Below are 18987 nucleotides of genomic sequence, written 5' to 3' on the forward strand. Positions count from 1 at the left end.
TTTGCATCTTTGAGCGCGGTGAGTTCTTTGTTGATGGCATCGTCCCATTTAGGCCAATCGTTTCTCTTATTGGCTTCCTCTAGCGTTGTGGGGTCCATTCCCTGCACTTCTTCGACTGCGGCGATCATCGCGAAAACTTCCTCCTCGTCTTCGTCCACTCCTTCCCACTCATCGACAATTCCTAGCTCGGCAGCTAGATTGCTATGCTCCCCCGCAGGTCGCATTCCCTGAGGTAAGTCGGTGCTTTCGCCATCGGTAGTGCCGGTCCCGTCTCTCAAACTCTTGATGTAGGCTGATTCCACCCTCATTCTCCCGGATCGGCGCAGTACTGGTGCCCCTTCGAAGGCTGGACCCAAGTGGTCAGTGGGAGGTGGATTGGAGCTTGGGATGGATGGTTCTCCGGTACGTGTTGAACCGACATCATCGATTCGTACCGTGCGGCTAACCGGTTGTTTAGGTGTTGAACCGACATCATCGATTCGTACCGTGCAGTCTGCCGGCACGTTACCCCCTTCTATTGGTACTACGACCTCCTCTGTGTCAAATGTGACACTCCTTTCGACAGCGACACGCCTGGCATCTGGTAGGTACACGCGATGTCCGTTACTCTCTGGGTCAAAACCCATCCATCGGCCATCGATGGCGCGCATATCCAGCTTCGAGCCAGCTGTAGTATGGACCTTTACACGGCATCCCCACACAGGTGTGTTGCTCAAGTCGGGCTTCTTTTTGTACAGCGTTTCATATGGCGTTTTGTTTTCTAGCGCGCGGGTCGAGGTACGATTCTTTAACCATGTGACGTGCATGATTGCTTCTCCCCACAGGTATTTTGGTAACCCGCTCGCGTGGAGTAACGCGCACGCGCGTTCGACAACGGTTCTGTTCAACCGTTCAGCCACTCCGTTGTGCTCAGGCGTATCGTGTACGGTGAGTTTCCGTTCCGTCCCTTTACTCTTAAGATGACGCGTGAATTCTTCGCTAGTGAACTCTCCCCCGCGGTCTGAGCGGAGACGCTTCACCTTCGCGTCGAGTTGGGTGTTAGCCCAGGCTTCAAACTTGGTGTAGGCATCAAAGGTTTGGTCCTTCGACCTTAGCAGGTAAAGGTGCGTGAAACGCGTGTGATCGTCCGTAAACGATACGAAGTACTCCTTCTGACCAGGAGTTTTGACAGGTGAAGGGCCCCAGAGGTCACTGTGAACCTCGTCCCCGAAGTGTTCGCGTTTAGGAGGATCTCGGACTTTGCCAATCGGCTTGCGTGTGGCCTTCGCGTACTCGCAGGAGTCGCATTTGTCCAAGGTGAGTTCTGAAGGATCTAGCGTAATTCCAGTAATGACACCATCCTTTAGCATGCGCTTGATGCTATCGGGAGCGACGTGGCCCAATCTGGCGTGGACGTCACGCATAGTGAGTGCTTCGTTTGTCTTTGCTGCTCCCGCGAATGGTCTTTTAGGGCCTCTTATACAATATAGACCTTTATTAACCGGAATTTCTCCCAACAGCTTTCTTTTATCGTCGAAGATCTTGCAAACACTCTCCCGGAACAGTGCGGCATATCCTGCTGCAGCGAGGCGGCTTATCGAAACGAGAGTCACGCCCATTTTGGGCGCGTATAGGACATCCTTGAGTAGTATGCGCGTGCTCGAGCTGCCATTCGGCAATGAGATCATGATGTTGCCTTTACCGGTTGCTTCAAAGGTATGTTTGTCAGCGGTTGTTATCGGCTTTGGAGCTGTATTAACGAAGTCTTGAAACAGGTCACGATACGACGACATGTGTCGTGATGCACCGGAGTCAAACAACTCGATCCGTTGTTCTCGGTGTTGGTTCGAGTTCGTTATTATCGAGTACGTGTACGTGGTCTGCTCGTTTGTTTCAGCGGCTTCATGTGCTAACCAAACACCTTCAGGCTCATCGTCGTTTGCCTTGTCTTTGGCGCTGGCGGCCGTTTCGGATTTCTTGTCCTTGCCTTTCCAGTCTGATCTCCCTTTGCCACTTGCTCCCCCGCCGCCAGGGCCTCTGCAATCCTTTTGCATGTGTCCGTACTTGCCACAGTTATGGCAGTTCCCTTTTATCTTTCGAGTACGCTGACCTGCATTTGCATTATAGGCCGCGTCGTCGCTCGAGGATCCGGCCTTTTTCGACTTTGATGCTCGACGATCGTACTCGTCAACGATGGTGGACATCAGCGTGTCAGCGGTGAGCTTGACGCTCGAAACCTTAGCTGACGCCGTCAGTGCGGATAGATGCGGATCATAGGACGATGGTAGGGAGCTCATAATCATAGCCGCGAAGCTTTCATCGGAAGGTACGTGTCCTAACGAGGACAGTTGTTCTTTTATCGTTCGCATCTTGTCAAAGTGCTCTCTGACATTCCCTTTTTCAGCGCATCTCTGGTCCTGGAGCTTTCGCAACAGCTCCACGGACACTACACGCGAGCGTTGTTCGAAGAGACTCGAAAGGTGTGTGAAGATCTCCTTTGCCGTGTCTAAGTTTTTAATTTGAATAAACAGAGAGTCAGGGATTGTCCCCGCTATCTGTTGCTTCGTTATTGCCTGGCCCGTGCGCCATTCTTTTAGCTCGGTCTTGTATGTGCTGATTTCCTTTACTTCGTCTGGAGTAGCAGGTACCCACGACGCTCCTCTGTTAGGCAGCGTCTGGGGATCTATAGGCTTCGTCTCGGTGCCATCCAAATGGCCGAGCAGCCCTCGAGCGTCTATCGACCATTGTAGACGCTCCTTGTACATCATCCAGTTCTCTCCGTCGGCAACGAGCTTCGGGATACGAAGGAAGTCCTCTCCGAGTTTTCCGTTCGAGGTAGACATTTCTTTTGAGTATGTTCTTCGCGCGCTTAATTTGAAATTTTCACTTTAGGTGCGCAGGGCTCATAACCTGTAGCAGCTCAGCTCAGCGGACGTGCGAAGTCAACTATGATGTATTGGTATATACCTGTAGCAGCTCAGCTACAGGGATTGTTAGTTAGGTACATGACGTGTATACGAATATACTACTAACCTCAGCGGACGTGCGAAGTCAACTGAGGAAGGTTACGAGGCGCGGGAACGAATGGTATTTGTATGCAGGTAGAAATGAAACGGTACCGAAGGTCCATAGTAACGAGGATTGATATACAACAGCTTGCTCATTGCTATCAGCATCTTGTGGGTCCAAAATATCGCAGGCACTACTCGAGGCCGTCGCAATTGAGTTATTGGCGACTAAGACTGTACTTGTTGACAATACATACCGTAGTATACCTGTATCGTAACGGCGCTCGGCGGCCTTGACACCATGCCATAAGATCATCTTCTCGCAAGATAAGCCTAGTTGATGTCCAACGCCAGTTGGTGTGCACATGCTGTACTGAGTGTACGTATACCTTGTAACAATCAGTGTAATCTCGCGCAGTAGATGGACCATCATGAAACAAGTTCAAACCTAATTATTGGGAAGAGAAGGCAGCGGGAACAGTTTACTCAAATCACCGTGAATGATGATTGGTTCGCGTGTTAAGACCAATTACGAAATCAACCTCGAAGAATATTAATCATGTACAGCGCTAGCACGATGATCAGCCTCCCAAACACCGCCGTTTCATCTCAGGCGATGGACAAACAATCGAAATAGTCCAGTTTGAACGTTGGAACATCCATGTATACATAAAGGGTTGCGTCCTACTCGTTGCTAGCTCGCTCTCGAAACAAACCCCATAGTACGAACAACTTCCAATGGCTGAAGTTACGGGCAACGTAGATTTCAAAGTCGGAGACGACACGTACCAGACTTGGTACAAAATCGTCGGCGATCTCACTTCGGGTGTCCACCCTCTCATCGTGCTGCACGGCGGCCCCGGCGTCTCGCATGAGTATATGACACCTCTCGCCGAAATTCACAACAAATGTAACATCCCTGTCGTCTTTTACGACCAGATCGGCATCGGAAAGTCCATTTTTGAAGGTGTGGCGGGCAAGCCAAAAGAGTTTTGGACTGTTGATCTCTTCATGGATGAGCTGGAAAACCTTATTGTCCACCTTGGTATCCAGAATGGCTTCGCTCTTCTGGGTCACTCCTGGGGAGGGATGCTTGGGGCGCACTATGCCAGCCACAGACATCCTGTGGGTCTCAAACACCTCGTCATCACCGGCGGAGCACCGTCCATGGCACTGTGGGAACAGAGCACCGGCCAGTTGCTGAAAGCGCTGCCAGCGAATATAAGGGAGATGATTGAAAGGCACGAGAGGGAGGGAACGACGGATAGCCCCGAATATCAACAAGGGATGGGGATCTTCTACGAGAAGCACGTTTGCAAGACCCCCTGGCCGAAGGTGATGGAATTGTCCTTTGCGGCTATGATGCAACATCCCACCGTGTATCATACGATGTAGGTGATGTCTCGATGCATCTTTCTGACATGTACTGATCATGATTGCCAGGATCGGTCCGTCAGAGTTTACGATCACAGGAACGCTGAAGTCATGGTCATGTCTGGATCAGATTCACACAATCACGACACCTACTCTGCTCACCAACGGTGTGATGGACGAAGCGCAGGACGTCTGCATGAGTCCTTTCTTCCAGAGAATCCCACATGTGAAGTGGGCGCAGTTTTCGCAGCGTCACATGCCGTTCTTGGAGGAGGAGGACAAGGAGAGATACTTTCAAGTGGTGGCTGATTTTTTGACATATGCTTGAATACTTAATCCTGTAAAATATAAGACTGAATGCACGAGAATGGAATGACCAGTGATTTGCACCTTCCACGGGTTCAGGGAAGGATCTCAAGGCGTTATCCTGCCTTAGTAGGTGAAGGATACGCGATGAGAGGGCGGCCACTGTCTGCCACATGTTAGGAGAGCTTGGAGATACTAGAACCAAATGAGCAAACTGGAATATCTGATTGAGATGGGAATCCGGATGTACATTCACTGGGGAAATGAGGAAATAGTTGTATGCGGAAAGGGTAGGATTAGGGCTTGTATACTATGGACATGAAGTGTCATACAGAAATATAATCAAAATGTACTGGTTAAATGTACAAACTCGAAGGTAGTACAGACGAAGGTAGTACAAATGCTGCTCCATTATTCTTTACATCAACTTTTAACCTTCCGCTGCATCGAGCCTTTAAAAGCCGGGGCAGGGCACACCCATTCTATTTCTTACTAGAGGTTCGGAATCATGAGCCACGTCCTACACCATCACCGGGACCTACTCACAGCTACATCGTCACTCAGGCTCCTGGCACAATCCGGGTTACTGGTGACGGGTACTGCTGGGATTTGCACGAAGGCCACAGACAAGAGTAAGATGTAAAAGCTATTTTTAGGGAGGATCGCTCATCATGGTAGTATTGAATGATACTGTTGGCTAAGACTTGTTGGTTGAGATGCGTTTTTGTGTGTGCCAGATGAGATCGTAGTTGGGCCATAATATACATTAGCTCGGCGAGGGTTTACCTAAGTGAAGCACGTTAACCTTTGGAATTGGAGAAAATGCTGATGCACAGCAATGCAGTTGCTGTCATAATGAAGTAGTTCTATCGAAATAGTCAGTGATGAGTTCACAAGTTGGATTGGAACCACTCAACAACGTCTGCATGATCCAGGCAGATCAAGCGGAGCCCAAGAGGTGGATTGGAACGTCATATAATTGTACTCACTGGAGTCTCGTCTCTCCTCGTTCGGAGCCTCGAACGGTTGACCACATCTGACTGTATGAGTTGTTCTGTCAACACCACACATATTTTTACGAATGAAGTTACATTCCGAGTCTGCACTAGGATAGAGATACCTCCTGCAGTCCACCAGCCATGAACCATAGTATTTGGTCTAGCTCGGCTGCTCACCTGTCATGTTGACTCATGAGAAAAAAATAACCTTACCTTGTATTAGGAACAGTACGCCTCACATATAATATTAGGGCATGCGCGCACCTGGAGATGCAATCGAGACACCGGGGGTCCTTAGATTAGAATGTATTGTCCTGATACTTCTGTGCAAAGGACAAAAATTAGAATGAAAAAAACCTCACCTTACGGTACATCTTTCACTGGCAGGATGGCGGAGATGTCAGTAGATCATGATGCCACAAAGCCTGGTTGCCACATGGGTGGGGTGGAAAAGCAGTTCGTTGCATTGTCTGTTATCCGTCGGTGATTTCCTAGGTACCCAACATTGTGGGCGAAGTCAAAGTTGCTGCGATCAGCATCAGCATTACGACTCAGTACTAGTTATGAGGGCTCCAGTGAAAATTCCCTTGAATTCATCGTACATGCAACCTTTAATTCACACAATGAGTACACGTACATTCTGCAGATTTTCCAGCCCTGATCGGTGATCATGAGCAGATCTTCGAAACATCATCAAATAACTATATCCGCCTTATTCAAAATACCTTCTTCTATTGCTTTGATTTCTACATTTTCGATCATCAGCAACGCTCTATATACCACAAGGAAGGAACTCACGCATGGCCAAATGGAGACTGTGGAAGCGCAATAGAGCAAAATCACCTGTTCATTGAAATGAAACTGACACGCCCATAACAAGAACGACGCAAAATACCATTTGCGAACCACAGACCATCATGCCCGCAGTACCTCCACACTCCTGCAGATTGCCCTTCTTCGTCTAGACCCCAGACCCTGGTGATTTTTGATGCGACTTCATCTCCACAGACCTCGCGCATGAAGTCACGGGGATCGCCGTAACTGTAAGCAACTATGAGTCCTGCTCGTAAAAGTAAAATATTACCATACCCCGTAGCAAATACTATTATATCTGCCTGTAGCTCGGTGCCATCAGCAAATAGAAGGCCGTTTTCCGTGAAGGACTCAATTGCGGAACCGTTCTTGATCTTGATATTCCCGTCGATGATAGATTTACTTGCTCCGGTGTCTGGAAGCTGTTGAGAGACATCTTCGTCGTGCATCAGAGGTACACCCACCGACGTAGTAGCCACCACCACGCTCCAGGTAAAGGGAGATAAGACCTGCTCCATGTATGCCAAGATTGGTCTTAAAGCCAACCTTAGCCAACCCATCTAGAATCGCTCTGCGATTGTGATTAATGCATCTGAAAGTGAGCTTCGAATCGTCCGACATACTTGTCTGTGGTCTCAGCGACCATAGGAACCATGCGTTGTTGCAGCCGCCTAACAACTGCCCAAGGCAGCGAGGTATTGTAAGTATCAGCCAGCTCAGTGGGCAAGTCTTCATTATAAACAACTAGGCAAGGAAAGTCAAGCCAAGCCACCGACAACGACGGGAACGATTACCGCCTAGCATTGCTGCCACTGACTCCTGCGAGATCACGAGCGTCGACGATCGTTGATACCTAGTAGTATTCTGTGAGATATGAAAATGACAGAACTTGAAACAAACACACATTGTGATGTCGACACCGTGATTACAGAAATCTTGAGCAATGTCATGTGCTGATAAAATATTTAGACCTCATTCGATACGAAAGATATGACCGACCGACCAGAATTGCAACAGCCGACTACGATTGCTGTTTTACCGATATGATCAGCCGCGGATTTGAACTCTGACGAGTGCACGGCAGACCCTTTGAAGCTTGCCTGCGTCCATGAGTCACGTTTAGATCACTGGTTCGAGCGTTGCATACCTTCCCAGGGATGTCGGGAACTTTCGGGCGACCGCCAGATCCAGTGGCAAAAACGAGGTGCTTAACGGTCAGAACCCTAGTACCTTTACTGCCGCGATCGACTTCGACAGACCAGGTTTTCGTGCTATCGTTCCAAGATGTCTTGGTGATCGTCGAGGCCGTCCAAACGTCGAGCTCAAGGAAACCCGCATATGATTCCAACCAGTCTGCCAGCTGCAATAGCTGGAATCAGTGAATTTTCATCATGTGGGTAATGTTGTACTTTTGCGGCTGGGGTGTAGACTGGCCATGTAGGTGGAAAGCTGTAAACCGGATTACAAAAGAATCAAAAGGAGGTCTGACAAACCACTCACTTCAGGTAAGGCGTTTGGCTGTGCCCTGTAAGTTTGTTAGTCGATCCCTTTCCGTAGAAGAAAAGGCACGAACAGATCGTAGTATGCAGACAAAGAGCCTTGTAACGATCTCTCCACTATGAAACCGCCCTCGAGCCTTTAGCTATATTTGAATACCAAAATTGTGATGGGACGAACGCTATCCCCAACCCTGGGCTTCTTATCAATAACAAGCGTGGGTACACCAATGTACTTTAAGCCTGCCGCGGTCTCCAGACCGCTGTGCCCCGCGCCGATGACAATCACCGTTGGGTCATTGTTCGGGAACTCAATCTCTTGGCGCCGCTTCTCTTCCCAACTGCCATGATCAGTCTCCCAGTTTCTGAGGGGACCGAGCTTCCGCAGAGTCAGTAAGTACTAAGTGCTCTCGAAGGAACGTGATTGCACACCTTTTGGGGGAAATCGGTCAACGAATTAAGGCAGGTCAACAGAGTGTAGGCCTTCCACTTTGAATCTGGAAGGGGAACGAGATGAACGACTGCAGTACCCTTGCCATGCTTGGTGGTAAAACCAAAGCAAAACCGCAACCAGACTAAATCGTGATAAACTTTTTGCAGAGCAGGTTCATTCAAGGGCTCCGACTGCAGGAGACGCAGTTCATTAAGTCCCGTAGCAACGAGACGAGCATCCAAGAGTTTCTTGATGTCCTTCCTTCCTTCGAATGTCCTGAAATCCCACGTCAGTGCGATCACGTCCTTCCAGAAGCCATCCTCGAGAAAGAGATCGACAACAGCTGCGGTATCACCTTGAGTCATTGCAGCCGAGAAAGCGTTGAGCCACGCGGTGGCTACCTCGGATGAGGAGACATTGGAAGGATAAGTGACCCCAAGCCGATGCAGCGTAGGTAAGCGTTGGGGAAACGAATCAGTCGCCATACTGGAACAGAAAACTGATATGTACGGATCGATGGTCTGAGATTTAGAGTGGCACTGGCATGAACCATCCTGGTTTTTAACTTTAATTGAATCTGCGAGACCAGGCTAGACCCACCTAATTATGGAAAGCCGGGGCGTTTTTGCTCACATGCATTGCCTGGTAAGGCAAAGAGCTTCGAGAGGACTCCTGACACGCCTCCGCACAGTATGGAAAGACAGACCACCTGCTCTGCTCCAACGCTTGAACCTTCCTAGTAAGGTAAGTAGTTTCTATTGGCCTCCGAACACCCTGTGCGACTATGAACGACATACCTTGCAGAAATCATGTATTTTTCCGCTGATGCAAGTCGATCGCGTCCGCAATAGACATACTTCCTAAGGATCCCGAACCTGCGAGTCCAACTTAGTCCTCCTTGAGAAATCGCCAATACCGTTCGACACGTAATGTATTCGTGATTATCAAAGTTGTCGTGAAATCCTGCTGATAAATTTGATTAGCACTACCAGTGGTCTGGGTTACTTAGCCAAGTTGACCCAAGATCATTCCGGAATCATTTCATTCTGACGCATTCTTACTAGCACGATGTCCTGATTGCTCAAGGCTCGGAGGAACGACGGTATCACCGCATGTCTCATAGCACGGCGAGTACATTCTCTGACGCGGAGTGCGGAGGCGGTCCAACCATAGGTATACGGTAGTGATTGGGCTCCGAGTCGGAAGCGTCTAGGCGCAAATTATACGTCACGTGCTGATTGAATCATTCAAGGACAATTTAAAACGTCCGGACAGTTGTACAACTAGTACAGGCGAGATCTGCGAGGAGCTTTAGCTTGACCAAGTACTGATAAAGCTATGACAGATGTGAGGGAGACGATTGAGAGGCACGAGAAAGACGGAACGACAGACAGCCCTGGATATAACCAAATGATGGGAATCTTCTATGAAAAGGACGTTTGCAAGACCCGCTGGCCAAAGGCGATGGAGACGTCCTTTGCAGTCATGATGCAACATCCCACTGTGTATCATACGATGTAGATGACGTCTCGACGTACCTTTCTGATATGTAGTATTCTTGAATGGTTGATCCTGTAGGATATAAATAAGATCGAATATACGGGAATGGAATGACTAAATTACCGCAGCAATTTGCTCCTTCCACGGTACAACGAAGGATAGGTTCAAGGGGATAATCCTGTCTTGAAAAAATAACAATGACCCTAACTAACCCTACGGGCCAAAGACAGGACTGAGTAAATTCATTGCGGACTTTCAGGATTATGTGAAGCCCTGTCGTGCTGGGCGATGTATCATCGATAGGCTATCGAGAGCGGCGGGGCACGCTTTGATAAGTGTCGAATATTCTCGTTGAATTTGTCGTACATATTTCTTGCGGATTTGAGTAATCAAATTTGCCGGGTTAAATATTGACACATATGTTGACTTTGAATAGCTGCAGCAGGTGATAAGGTAAAATGTCAGCAGAAGATTTTGTAACGTCGAAAATTTTTGGTACCCCTTCAAGTGTAGAGCGTAAAATCAGGACTTGTGTAGATGTTGAAGCTAGCAACGCGAGCTCGCCATGCATGCATGCTCTTGCAGGAGTCCTCCGGCCAGGCGCACGGCGATATCAAAACTCTTCAGAGGGCCAGTAGCGTTGACAGTAGCGCGTCTCAAACACGCTGTTGACGACAGAGTGGGGCGCTCGGGGTTTATGCGCGACTGTTCTTGAAGCTCAAGGGGGAAAGTGCTCTGTAGGTGCCAATATCGCAACAATTCCTGTCCGAAACCACTGCTGGTAGAACTGGCGCTGAAAGACTGGTGTTCGATTGAAACCTTGATGAAAGTTATGATTTGTGAAAAGCATAAAATTATGCATACCATCTGCTGCATACCGTATCTGCACACTAGACAAGATTACCCAGATCTTGAAAAATCTTTGCAAGCAAACGAGCTCCGGAAGGCTCACAACGAAATGAACGACTTCCGCATTCTTCCCGAACGAGGTGCTGAGCGACTGGATTTGAGCTGTACGGATATTCGGATAGAGGATTGCCGTGGTCTAAGTGTAGTAGTTCCCAAAGTGGATGGAGTCTGTCAAGGAAATACAGCTCGAGATTGGATCCGGAGGTGAACCGTTAGGACCGTCTAACATGAATTGGCAAACATAGGCAAATAAAGGCGCTCAACACAGGTGGACTTGAGTCGTGTCACACACGGCACATCATGGCACAAGTGTTGCGAACAGTAGCAGGCCGCATTGCTTTGGCATGTCCTTATGTCAATCGACTGGAGGTCTATGCACATCCTACAAATTTCATATAATATTTGTTGACCATCCTGTTCTACTTAATGGGCTCGCTTTCGCAAAACGTTTGGGAGTGCACAAAGATTTTATTCACCATGTTTACATACACTCATCCCGTCGGTACCGTACTATCGGGAATTGCTTCCCCGAGGATAACTTGAAGCACCACTCGACTCCATGATGGAGTAGATCGCCTCCTTGTCTGAACAGATGGATTGCCGCAATGGACTTCTTCACCCCTCGAAGTCGTGTCCAACAGCATGGACCATGACGCCATCCAACTACCCGAACACCGCTCGACGAAGGCTCAGAATCGCAGGCAGCTCAGGCGTTATTAGCTGCTCGTCCAAAATCAGCCTCTCTCGAGCATGAGGGACTCGGAAATACTTTGCTTACGAGGAGGAAGGGCGGAAGAATAAGTAAGCGATGGTGATCGGAGGAACTGAGGCGAAGAGAAGCCGGTTACAGCACCTATACGAGTGGTAGCAATGAGAACACAAACCGTACCATGATGGTATCGGGCTGGATGGATGTTGAGTTGTTCATGATGTCCGAATCCACATTGTTCGTGATAGGGCATGATAACGATGGAAGGAAGACCTCATGTACGTCGATGTGATTTCGCTTGTGAGTGGAGTGGAAAATAGGCCTGTGTTTCAAGAGCATACGACGTCAGTCATGAAAATAGAAGTGGGATGCGCACATGTGTCAACAGCGCACTGAACTAAATGCGAACGTAAAAGAAATGAAGCACAAGGTTAAAGCAAGAGGTCTGGAAAATTAGCATGTAGGAGGGGGATTCAAGACTGTCAACCATGGGTGCCATCACGAGTAGAACGACACACCTATCGCTTTCATCCAGAGAAGGAGCGAACTGATGTGCCTACTAGAACCGGGTTTCAAACATTTTGTGTTTAAGTAGCTGGAAGTATAAATTTTGTGAAAGTGCCGACTTCTGTGGGGTGCTGATTGCACAGACCCTTCAGTCACTTTCCATGTAGAACCCTGGCTCCGGATGTGCCAAAAGTCTGTAGAATCATTAGTGCTGCCGTGGTTCGGTCCAGAACCACGGTCCGAACCTGACCAATGGTCAGGTTCTTCCTTGGTTCGGTCCATGGTCCAAGAATTGGGGCGGACCGGACCTGAGTGAGGTTCGCGGTCCACCATTGCCCGAATGGTTCTATGTTGGTTCGAACCTTCCCCGAACCGGTCCGAACCCCGAACCGTAAGAAGTTCTGTCACATTGTTGAAGCGTGTTTTGACACTGCCTTCAATGATCCACCTCGGCCTCAGGGAGCCCTGTTCTCACTATGAGCATTAGTCTCTCTCTTCCCTATTCTATTTCACGCCATGGCTTCATTCTATTTCACTCAGGTACAATTTCAAAACTTAGGAATCCTTGCCGTATGACTCAATTACACCACCCTTTCCAGTCATATGCGATTACTGACCCGACATTCTCCAGGACTCCTCGTTTCAACAATGTCTCACAATGCTTTAGGTATGTTGCGCATGTAGACTCGACTCTGGTTGGGGCAACTTTTTTTTACCATCCTATATAGATACAGCCTCTCCAGGACTCCTCAGACTCGGCAACCTCATTGAGGCAGGCACCACTCCCGCACCATCAACATATCATCCCACCCTCACGAGTCCCCCAATCTACTAGCCATTGACACATCAAGCATCTTAGATACAACTCGTTCCGTCTCATGTATGTACATGCGCAATGACATTGATATATTTCTCTTTGCATGACTCAGCGGAGTGCATCGTCGCCGGGAAAGGTGCTGTTGTTGGTATTGTGGAGGGATACAGAGCTCGTAGTGCTGCTGCGGTCGAAGTACTTCGACTATGTTTTTTTTTGCTACCTGTAGAACAAATTGGGTCCGGTTCGCGTTCGAACCGAAAAAAAACCGAACCTGACCACTGCGAACCGTTCGCAAAGGTTCGGTCCAAGGTTCATCAATAAAGGTAGAACCGGACCAAGGTCCAGTTCTTGGTTCTCATCAAACTGCCTCTGAACCGGACCGAACCGGACCACGGCAGCACTAAGAATCATGGCCAGCCAGTCACTGGCCGGAGTATGCAAACTCCAGCTGGCCGGAGTATGTGGAATCAGTGTTGACTGGTGTAGATATATACATATTAGAATTACTGTAAACACAATAACTAGCCTTATGCCTACAAAATGTATAATACAGCTGGCCGGAGTATGTAGAATTAGTGTTTAGTGTTAATATATATATAAATGATTACCATCAGTGGTAGTGGCTAGCTTTATGCCTGCAAGATATAGAATTCAGCTAGCTAGTTGGCTGGCCTGATTTCACTGCAGGTAGAATCAAGCTTGCCAGTATGCAATTCTGTAACCAATGACTGACCAGCCTTGACTCCACTGTTGTAGAATCAAGAATCAAACTGGCCAGGACACAATGTTGAAACTGATAACTGGCCAGTCTTGGTTCTACATGTTGTAAAATCAAGTCAGCCAGTCACTTGTTATTAAGTTGCATACTGGCCAGATAGCCTGTACAACATGTAGAATCAAGACTGGCCAGTTATCAGTTCCAACATTGCATCCTGGCCAGTTTAATTCTACAACCGTAGAATTAAAGCTGGCCGGTTTAATCCTATAGAAGAATCAAGCCTGGCTAATTATTGGTTTGGGATTTCTATACGAGTACTAGTCATTAGTTACAGAATGTCATACTGGCCAGTTATCAGTTTTAATATTGCATCCTGGCCAGTTTGATTTTACACCAGTAGAAACAAGGCTGGCCAGTTATCAGTTCCAACATTGCATCCTGGCCGGTTTGATTTTACACCAGTAGAAACAAGGCTGGCCAGTTATCAGTTCCAACATTGCATCCTGGCCGGTTTAATTTTACACCAGTAGAATCAAGGCTGGCCAGTTATCAGTTCCAACATTGCATCCTGGCCGGTTTAATTCTACAACATGTAGAATCAAGACTGGCCAGTTATTAGTTTTAATATTGCTCGGTTTAATTGTACAATAGTAGAAACAAGGCTGGCCAGTTATCAGTTCCAACATTGCATCCTGGCCGGTTTAATTCTACAACATGTAGAATCAAGACTGGCCAGTTATTAGTTTTAATATTGCTCGGTTTAATTGTACAATAGTAGAATCAAGACTAGCTAATTATTGTTTTGTAATTTCTATACTAGTCATTAGTTACAGAATTTCATACTGGCCAGATAGCTTGTACAACATGTAGAATCAAGACTGGCCAGTCATCAGTTTTAATATTGCATCCTGGCCGGTTTAATTGTACAATAGTAGAATCAAGACTGGCCGGTTTTCAATCACAACATTGCATCCCGGCCGGTTTAATTGTACAATAGTAGAATCAAGACTGGCCGGTTTTCAATCACAACATTGCATCCCGGCCGGTTTAATTGTACAATAGTAGAATCAAGACTGGCCGGTTTTCAATCACAACATTGCATTCCGGCCGGTTTGATTTTACAACAGTAGAATCAAGACTGGCTGGTTTTCAATTCCAACATTGCATCCCGGCCGGTTTAATTCTACAACATGTAGAATCAAGACTGGCCAGTTATTAGTTTTAATATTGCTCGGTTTAATTGTACAATAGTAGAATCAAGGCTGATCAGTCATTGGTTTCAGATTTGTATACTGGTCAGATAGTTCCTACGACATGTATGATCAAGACTGGCTGGTTATTGGTTTCAACATTTCATACCGGCCGACTTGATTCTGTCTATTGTAGAATCAAGGCTAACCAGTTATTGGTATCAGAATTACATGGACTGCATAGGGTAGATATAAGCTAGTTATATACTCTTATAAGGGCCAGCCATGTACATACATGCTGTAGGAACCATCTGGCCAGTCCATATCTTAAATACAATTATCTCGGCCAGCTGTGGACTACATAGAGTGGAGCTAGTGCTAGCTAAGCTACCTTGTCATTCATTAGCATTGAGAATTATCCTGTCATATTTTTCCTAGCAAAGACAGTATACCAGATCAAAGTATAAATTGACATCCATTGAAATTTTTCTCTGCCTCCTCAACAAATCTTCCCCACATCAAGACCTGCTGATAAGCATAGGCTTGATGACCAGGTCTGGTGGCTTGGCCACCCCTTCTCTCCCATTCATTCTGGTGGTACTTGAACCAGTTTATGGTCCAACCCATTTCATGTCTTACCAGCCTTAATTCCTCTTGCCATCTATTCCATCTAGCCTTAGCCTTCAACCAGTTCACCCTGTAGACTAGATCGGTTGGAGCTTTAGTGACATATCATAGAGATAAAGATTTTTTCTTACATTCATCTATCCAGGCATCGTCTTGACCTTGGCTTGCATTATTTCCCCTCCAAAACCAAGCCAGCCTGTCTGACCCTTGTCCAAATCTATTTTCTTCTGTCACCTCTTTGTCTATACTGAGCTCTGTAGGCGATATTGGCTGATAAAGACTCCCCAAGGTGGCTTTGTCCATGCCTAGACCTTCCATTGCTGACCTTGCCCTCTGATAGCTTCTTACACACTTGTCAATTTTGAGCTGACAGCGTTGAGCTTCTTGATTTGACCTAGTCCCAGCCCATGTAGAATTAGCACTTCGAAAATACTGACGATAGATGATGGCCTTATGACCAAGGGCCATTCGAAGCTTTTCGAGGCAGTCATTGGCTTGGCCCTTTCGAAGTTCTAATTCTTCAGCTTGGAGGGGACCCAGTCCGAGAGCCAATGCATCCTGGTAGGGCACTGATGATGGCATCCAGATACCCATCTCTTCAGCCAAGATTTCTTCGTCAATATACTCTGAGATCTCTTCATCTGAGACCTCTCCCCAACCATTTTCATCATGACCTGCATAGCAGAATCTAGGATCGTCGGAATGCACTGTTGCAGTTCCAAGATCCATACCAGCAGTCATGGCATCAGCTGTTTCATGAAATTTAGCTATCCTAGCTGTCAATCTCTGTCGCTTCTCTTCTATAGAAACTTTCTGTCCTGGGGTTGCATCAGTAGGAAGTTGTCGAATATCTGCCCTTAGTCCATCCCTAAAATAGTACTATGTCAAACGGGTTCTCTATTTTTATTGGTTACATACTGTAAATCCTCCAGATTGATGCCAGTAATGAGCCAAGAGACTGTCCCAGGTTTGCTAGTGTCGGTATTCTCAGACTCAGTTAATTTGAGTCTAATCTCTGCCATAGTTGGAGCTAGATACAAATACTGATCAGATGTCTATACAAGAATAGCAGCCTCACAACTAGACAGAGTTCACTTACCTTTGTTCATCTGCAACTGATAGATGTCAAGATACTCTCCACGTTGTTCCATGGCCTTTTTCTCATCGATCTTCCATATCGAAATCTTCTCAGGGTCCAGAGACAGAGTGAGCTCGTCAAAGGGAGACTTTGTGTCATCAACACCTTTGAGAGCCCGTTTGTACTTTTTCAAGAGAGTCTTCACTGGAAGCTCAATTGTCAAGCTTGTTCAAATGCAAAATTTGGAGGGCTTACTTATTCCCACTATTTTTTTCCAGTTTGAGTCTCGCATATGATCATCAAGAACTTCTTGACGGTGAGCCTGACTCATTGACCGAGCAGTTGGGGAGATCTTATTGAATGGTGCCCACAGAGTCTCCAAAATCTCCCCATCAACATGTCCAGCCCCTTGAATAAAGTTGAGGCTGTACCTTGCAAAGCAAGCTAATTTGTGAGCGCTAAGATGGAATTTTCCAACTGCTGGAACGATGTGCATATTTTCAGGTACAGACAAGCCCTTGCTCTGGGCTACTCTCTGTAGAAAATTAATGCTCCACTGACACCCCACATCATAAATGATGAGGGAAGAGTCTATACCAGCTGAATGATAATTCAATGCATTGCATATTGAGTAGTCGATATTCATGTGTCTAAAAATTACCTGAGCTTGCATAACATGTTGATTTGGAGGACATACACAGACCTTTCGCCCTTCTGAAAATCAACTATACTATGAGGAACAAAGCATCCATGTCGAGCACAAGCAGTTGCTCCTACACCTGTAGCTCGAAGATTGCTCCTGCTGATATTGGCTGCATTTACTGCACGATGATTGCTGCAAGAAGACCGCTACAAAGATAGTGAAGCATGAACGAAAAGTGGTTGTCATGAGCCAACTCACCTCTTTACTTTCTACAGCCGATGACAGATGAGTCTGGTATTCTTGATCTTTCACCATATACCCAAGCCCGTCTGACAAACTAATGTCCAACTGTGGTTTTCTCATTACCATATGTTGAGCAGTGAAGTTCCCGTCTACCACATATCTTTGTGAAACAAGCCAACTGTACAAACAGGTAAGCATAAGGTTAAAAATGTGCAAAAAAGAAAAGTAGAAGTCTCTCTCCGGACCAACTCTCTGGCTGGCATGTCTTTGAGTGACATCTATGCACCTCAGTTTAACCGGCCAGCATGGTTATGCATGCTATCTGTGTCAAGCTAGTAAGCCAATTTAATGTGCTGGCCGGCCTGGTTTTACATCCAGTCTATGCCATGCTGGCCAGCTTGATTAGAACATAAGTCAGTCCGGCCGGAGCTCTCGTACACTATGCAGTGTAGGGCTAGCCAGTGAGTATGATATTCTCAAGTGTGGTAGAGAAATTGAGTCGCCTCTCCTTAGAATGAGATGGATAAATGACTTGCCTTTCATATCTGGCTTGCCAGTCAGGAGGTAGGTTAATCCCAGGCTGTGGACAAGCAGGGCAAAACCAAGCCAGATCACCCTTGTCCGGTTTCTGCTCATCATTATGGGCAAAGCCAAACCATTTTCGACTCATCAAGTCTCTCCACAGTCGAGACACTCTCATAAGTTCTCGATATCGATTCTAGAAAAACAAATTGGTACTGTTAGTTTAACTTTCACCAAGAAGACTTATAAGACTTACAGGAACAGTATCTGGGAAACAGTTATTGGTCATTCGACGGATTTTTTCAAAGAAGCTGGATGCTGAAGTCTTGCACTCCAGTGCATCAATTAGAAAATGATTGAGGACATCAAAAGTAAAGGCAGTCTGTGGTCGAGTGGTACTGGCTGGAAATAATTTAGCTTTCAGCAATTGCAAATGCTGCTGACAATCGACCCCAGGACAGCTGCACCAGACAACGTTGTGCAAAAACACTCCAGTGGAATGTACAATGGTCAACTTGGTTGGTATAGTTGAACCATGAACTGTCTCCATTGGTGAAAAATTGGCCTCTGCGTCCATCGGAATATTCTTCCATGCATGCATGTCGTCAGAAAATGGACATGGTTGTCCCCCATGGCCCATATACCAGATAAAACCCAATTCTTCAAGTGATGTGTCGTTGAAGCATTTCCCAGTCCACTCTTGAACCTTGTGGAAGGGCAAAAACTGGTGAGCATTGACAATGCAAGAACGACAGAATGTCTGATCTCCACTGCAAGTCAAACAGCGGAATTTCCCTTCACCAATCTGACAAGACTGGCACTGGGATACATCGGAGGGTTTCTCCAAGTCAAGGAGAATATCCAAGTACAAGTCTCGGAAAGGCAGATATTCTTGGATGAAGTCATTTTGTGTCTGGTTGTAATAATCTCTATTTAGTACATCATTAAAAGACACTGAATCACTATGCTTGCCTTGGTTTTTCTTTGTGAGTTCTCTACATAGGAAACAAAGTCACCAAGGGTTTGTCTATCAAAATCTTCATGACTGTTTTGCAACCCTTGAGTGTCTTCTCTAATACGTTTACGAGGGCTGGAGGATGGAGATGGTGTTGGGGCA

The 18987-nt window shown here is 46.8% G+C and overlaps 4 protein-coding genes across 4 annotated transcripts; 1 reads left to right on the plus strand and 3 right to left on the minus strand.

The window, feature by feature from the left end:
- Positions 1-3725: 3725 nt before the first annotated feature.
- Positions 3726-4877, plus strand: HD556DRAFT_1302166 (proline-specific peptidase; the record flags this gene model as incomplete). The annotated part of the gene is made up of 2 exons (XM_041299479.1): positions 3726-4378; positions 4431-4877. 2 exons carry the CDS (start codon positions 3726-3728, stop codon positions 4687-4689), a joined length of 912 nt encoding a protein of 303 aa, XP_041151913.1. The 3' UTR covers positions 4690-4877.
- A 191-nt stretch (positions 4878-5068) lies between these two features.
- HD556DRAFT_1427727 (uncharacterized protein) lies at positions 5069-6210 on the minus strand. Its single transcript, XM_041304669.1, has 4 exons — positions 5788-6210; positions 5228-5332; positions 5185-5205; positions 5069-5149 (listed from the first exon to the last, which is right to left on the minus strand). The coding sequence occupies exons 1-4, from the start codon at positions 5813-5815 to the stop codon at positions 5091-5093; spliced, it is 213 nt and encodes a 70-aa protein (XP_041151914.1). The 5' UTR covers positions 5816-6210; the 3' UTR covers positions 5069-5090.
- Positions 6202-8892, minus strand: HD556DRAFT_1464183 (uncharacterized protein; the record flags this gene model as incomplete). Its single annotated transcript, XM_041308317.1, has 15 exons — positions 6202-6411; positions 6464-6508; positions 6561-6706; positions 6755-6893; positions 6943-7049; positions 7102-7222; positions 7273-7331; positions 7383-7431; positions 7482-7578; positions 7626-7838; positions 7888-7927; positions 7979-8003; positions 8052-8094; positions 8156-8353; positions 8407-8892. The coding sequence occupies 15 exons, from the start codon at positions 8890-8892 to the stop codon at positions 6359-6361; spliced, it is 1821 nt and encodes a 606-aa protein (XP_041151915.1). The 3' UTR covers positions 6202-6358.
- Positions 8893-14685: 5793 nt separating this feature from the next.
- HD556DRAFT_1315086 (uncharacterized protein) lies at positions 14686-18471 on the minus strand (the record flags this gene model as incomplete). The annotated part of the gene is made up of 16 exons (XM_041301074.1): positions 14686-14750; positions 14927-14944; positions 14967-14993; positions 15053-15148; positions 15231-15476; positions 15516-15704; positions 15737-15778; positions 15822-16252; positions 16303-16414; positions 16484-16666; positions 16718-17112; positions 17166-17311; positions 17364-17526; positions 17951-18066; positions 18127-18272; positions 18315-18471. 16 exons carry the CDS (start codon positions 18469-18471, stop codon positions 14686-14688), a joined length of 2532 nt encoding a protein of 843 aa, XP_041151916.1.
- Positions 18472-18987: the final 516 nt, after the last annotated feature.

The sequence above is a fragment of the Suillus plorans genome (genome assembly GCF_016647745.1).
Source record: "Suillus plorans strain S12 chromosome Unknown HD556scaffold_147, whole genome shotgun sequence".
Lineage (NCBI taxonomy): Eukaryota > Fungi > Basidiomycota > Agaricomycetes > Boletales > Suillaceae > Suillus > Suillus plorans.

What these genes read in the sequence shown, in the direction of transcription:
- HD556DRAFT_1427727 (XM_041304669.1), bottom strand. Translation starts at nt 5,815, where the DNA reads ATGGTTCATGGCTGGTGGACTGCAGGAG. An exon ending in TGGCTGGTGGACTGCAGGAG is followed by an intron (nt 5,333 to 5,787) that starts GTATCTCTATCC and finishes TACCATGATGAG; the next exon opens with CGATCCTCCCTAAAAATAGC. An exon ending in TCCCGGTGATGGTGTAGGAC is followed by an intron (nt 5,150 to 5,184) that starts GTGGCTCATGAT and finishes AGTAAGAAATAG; the next exon opens with AATGGGTGTGCCCTGCCCCG.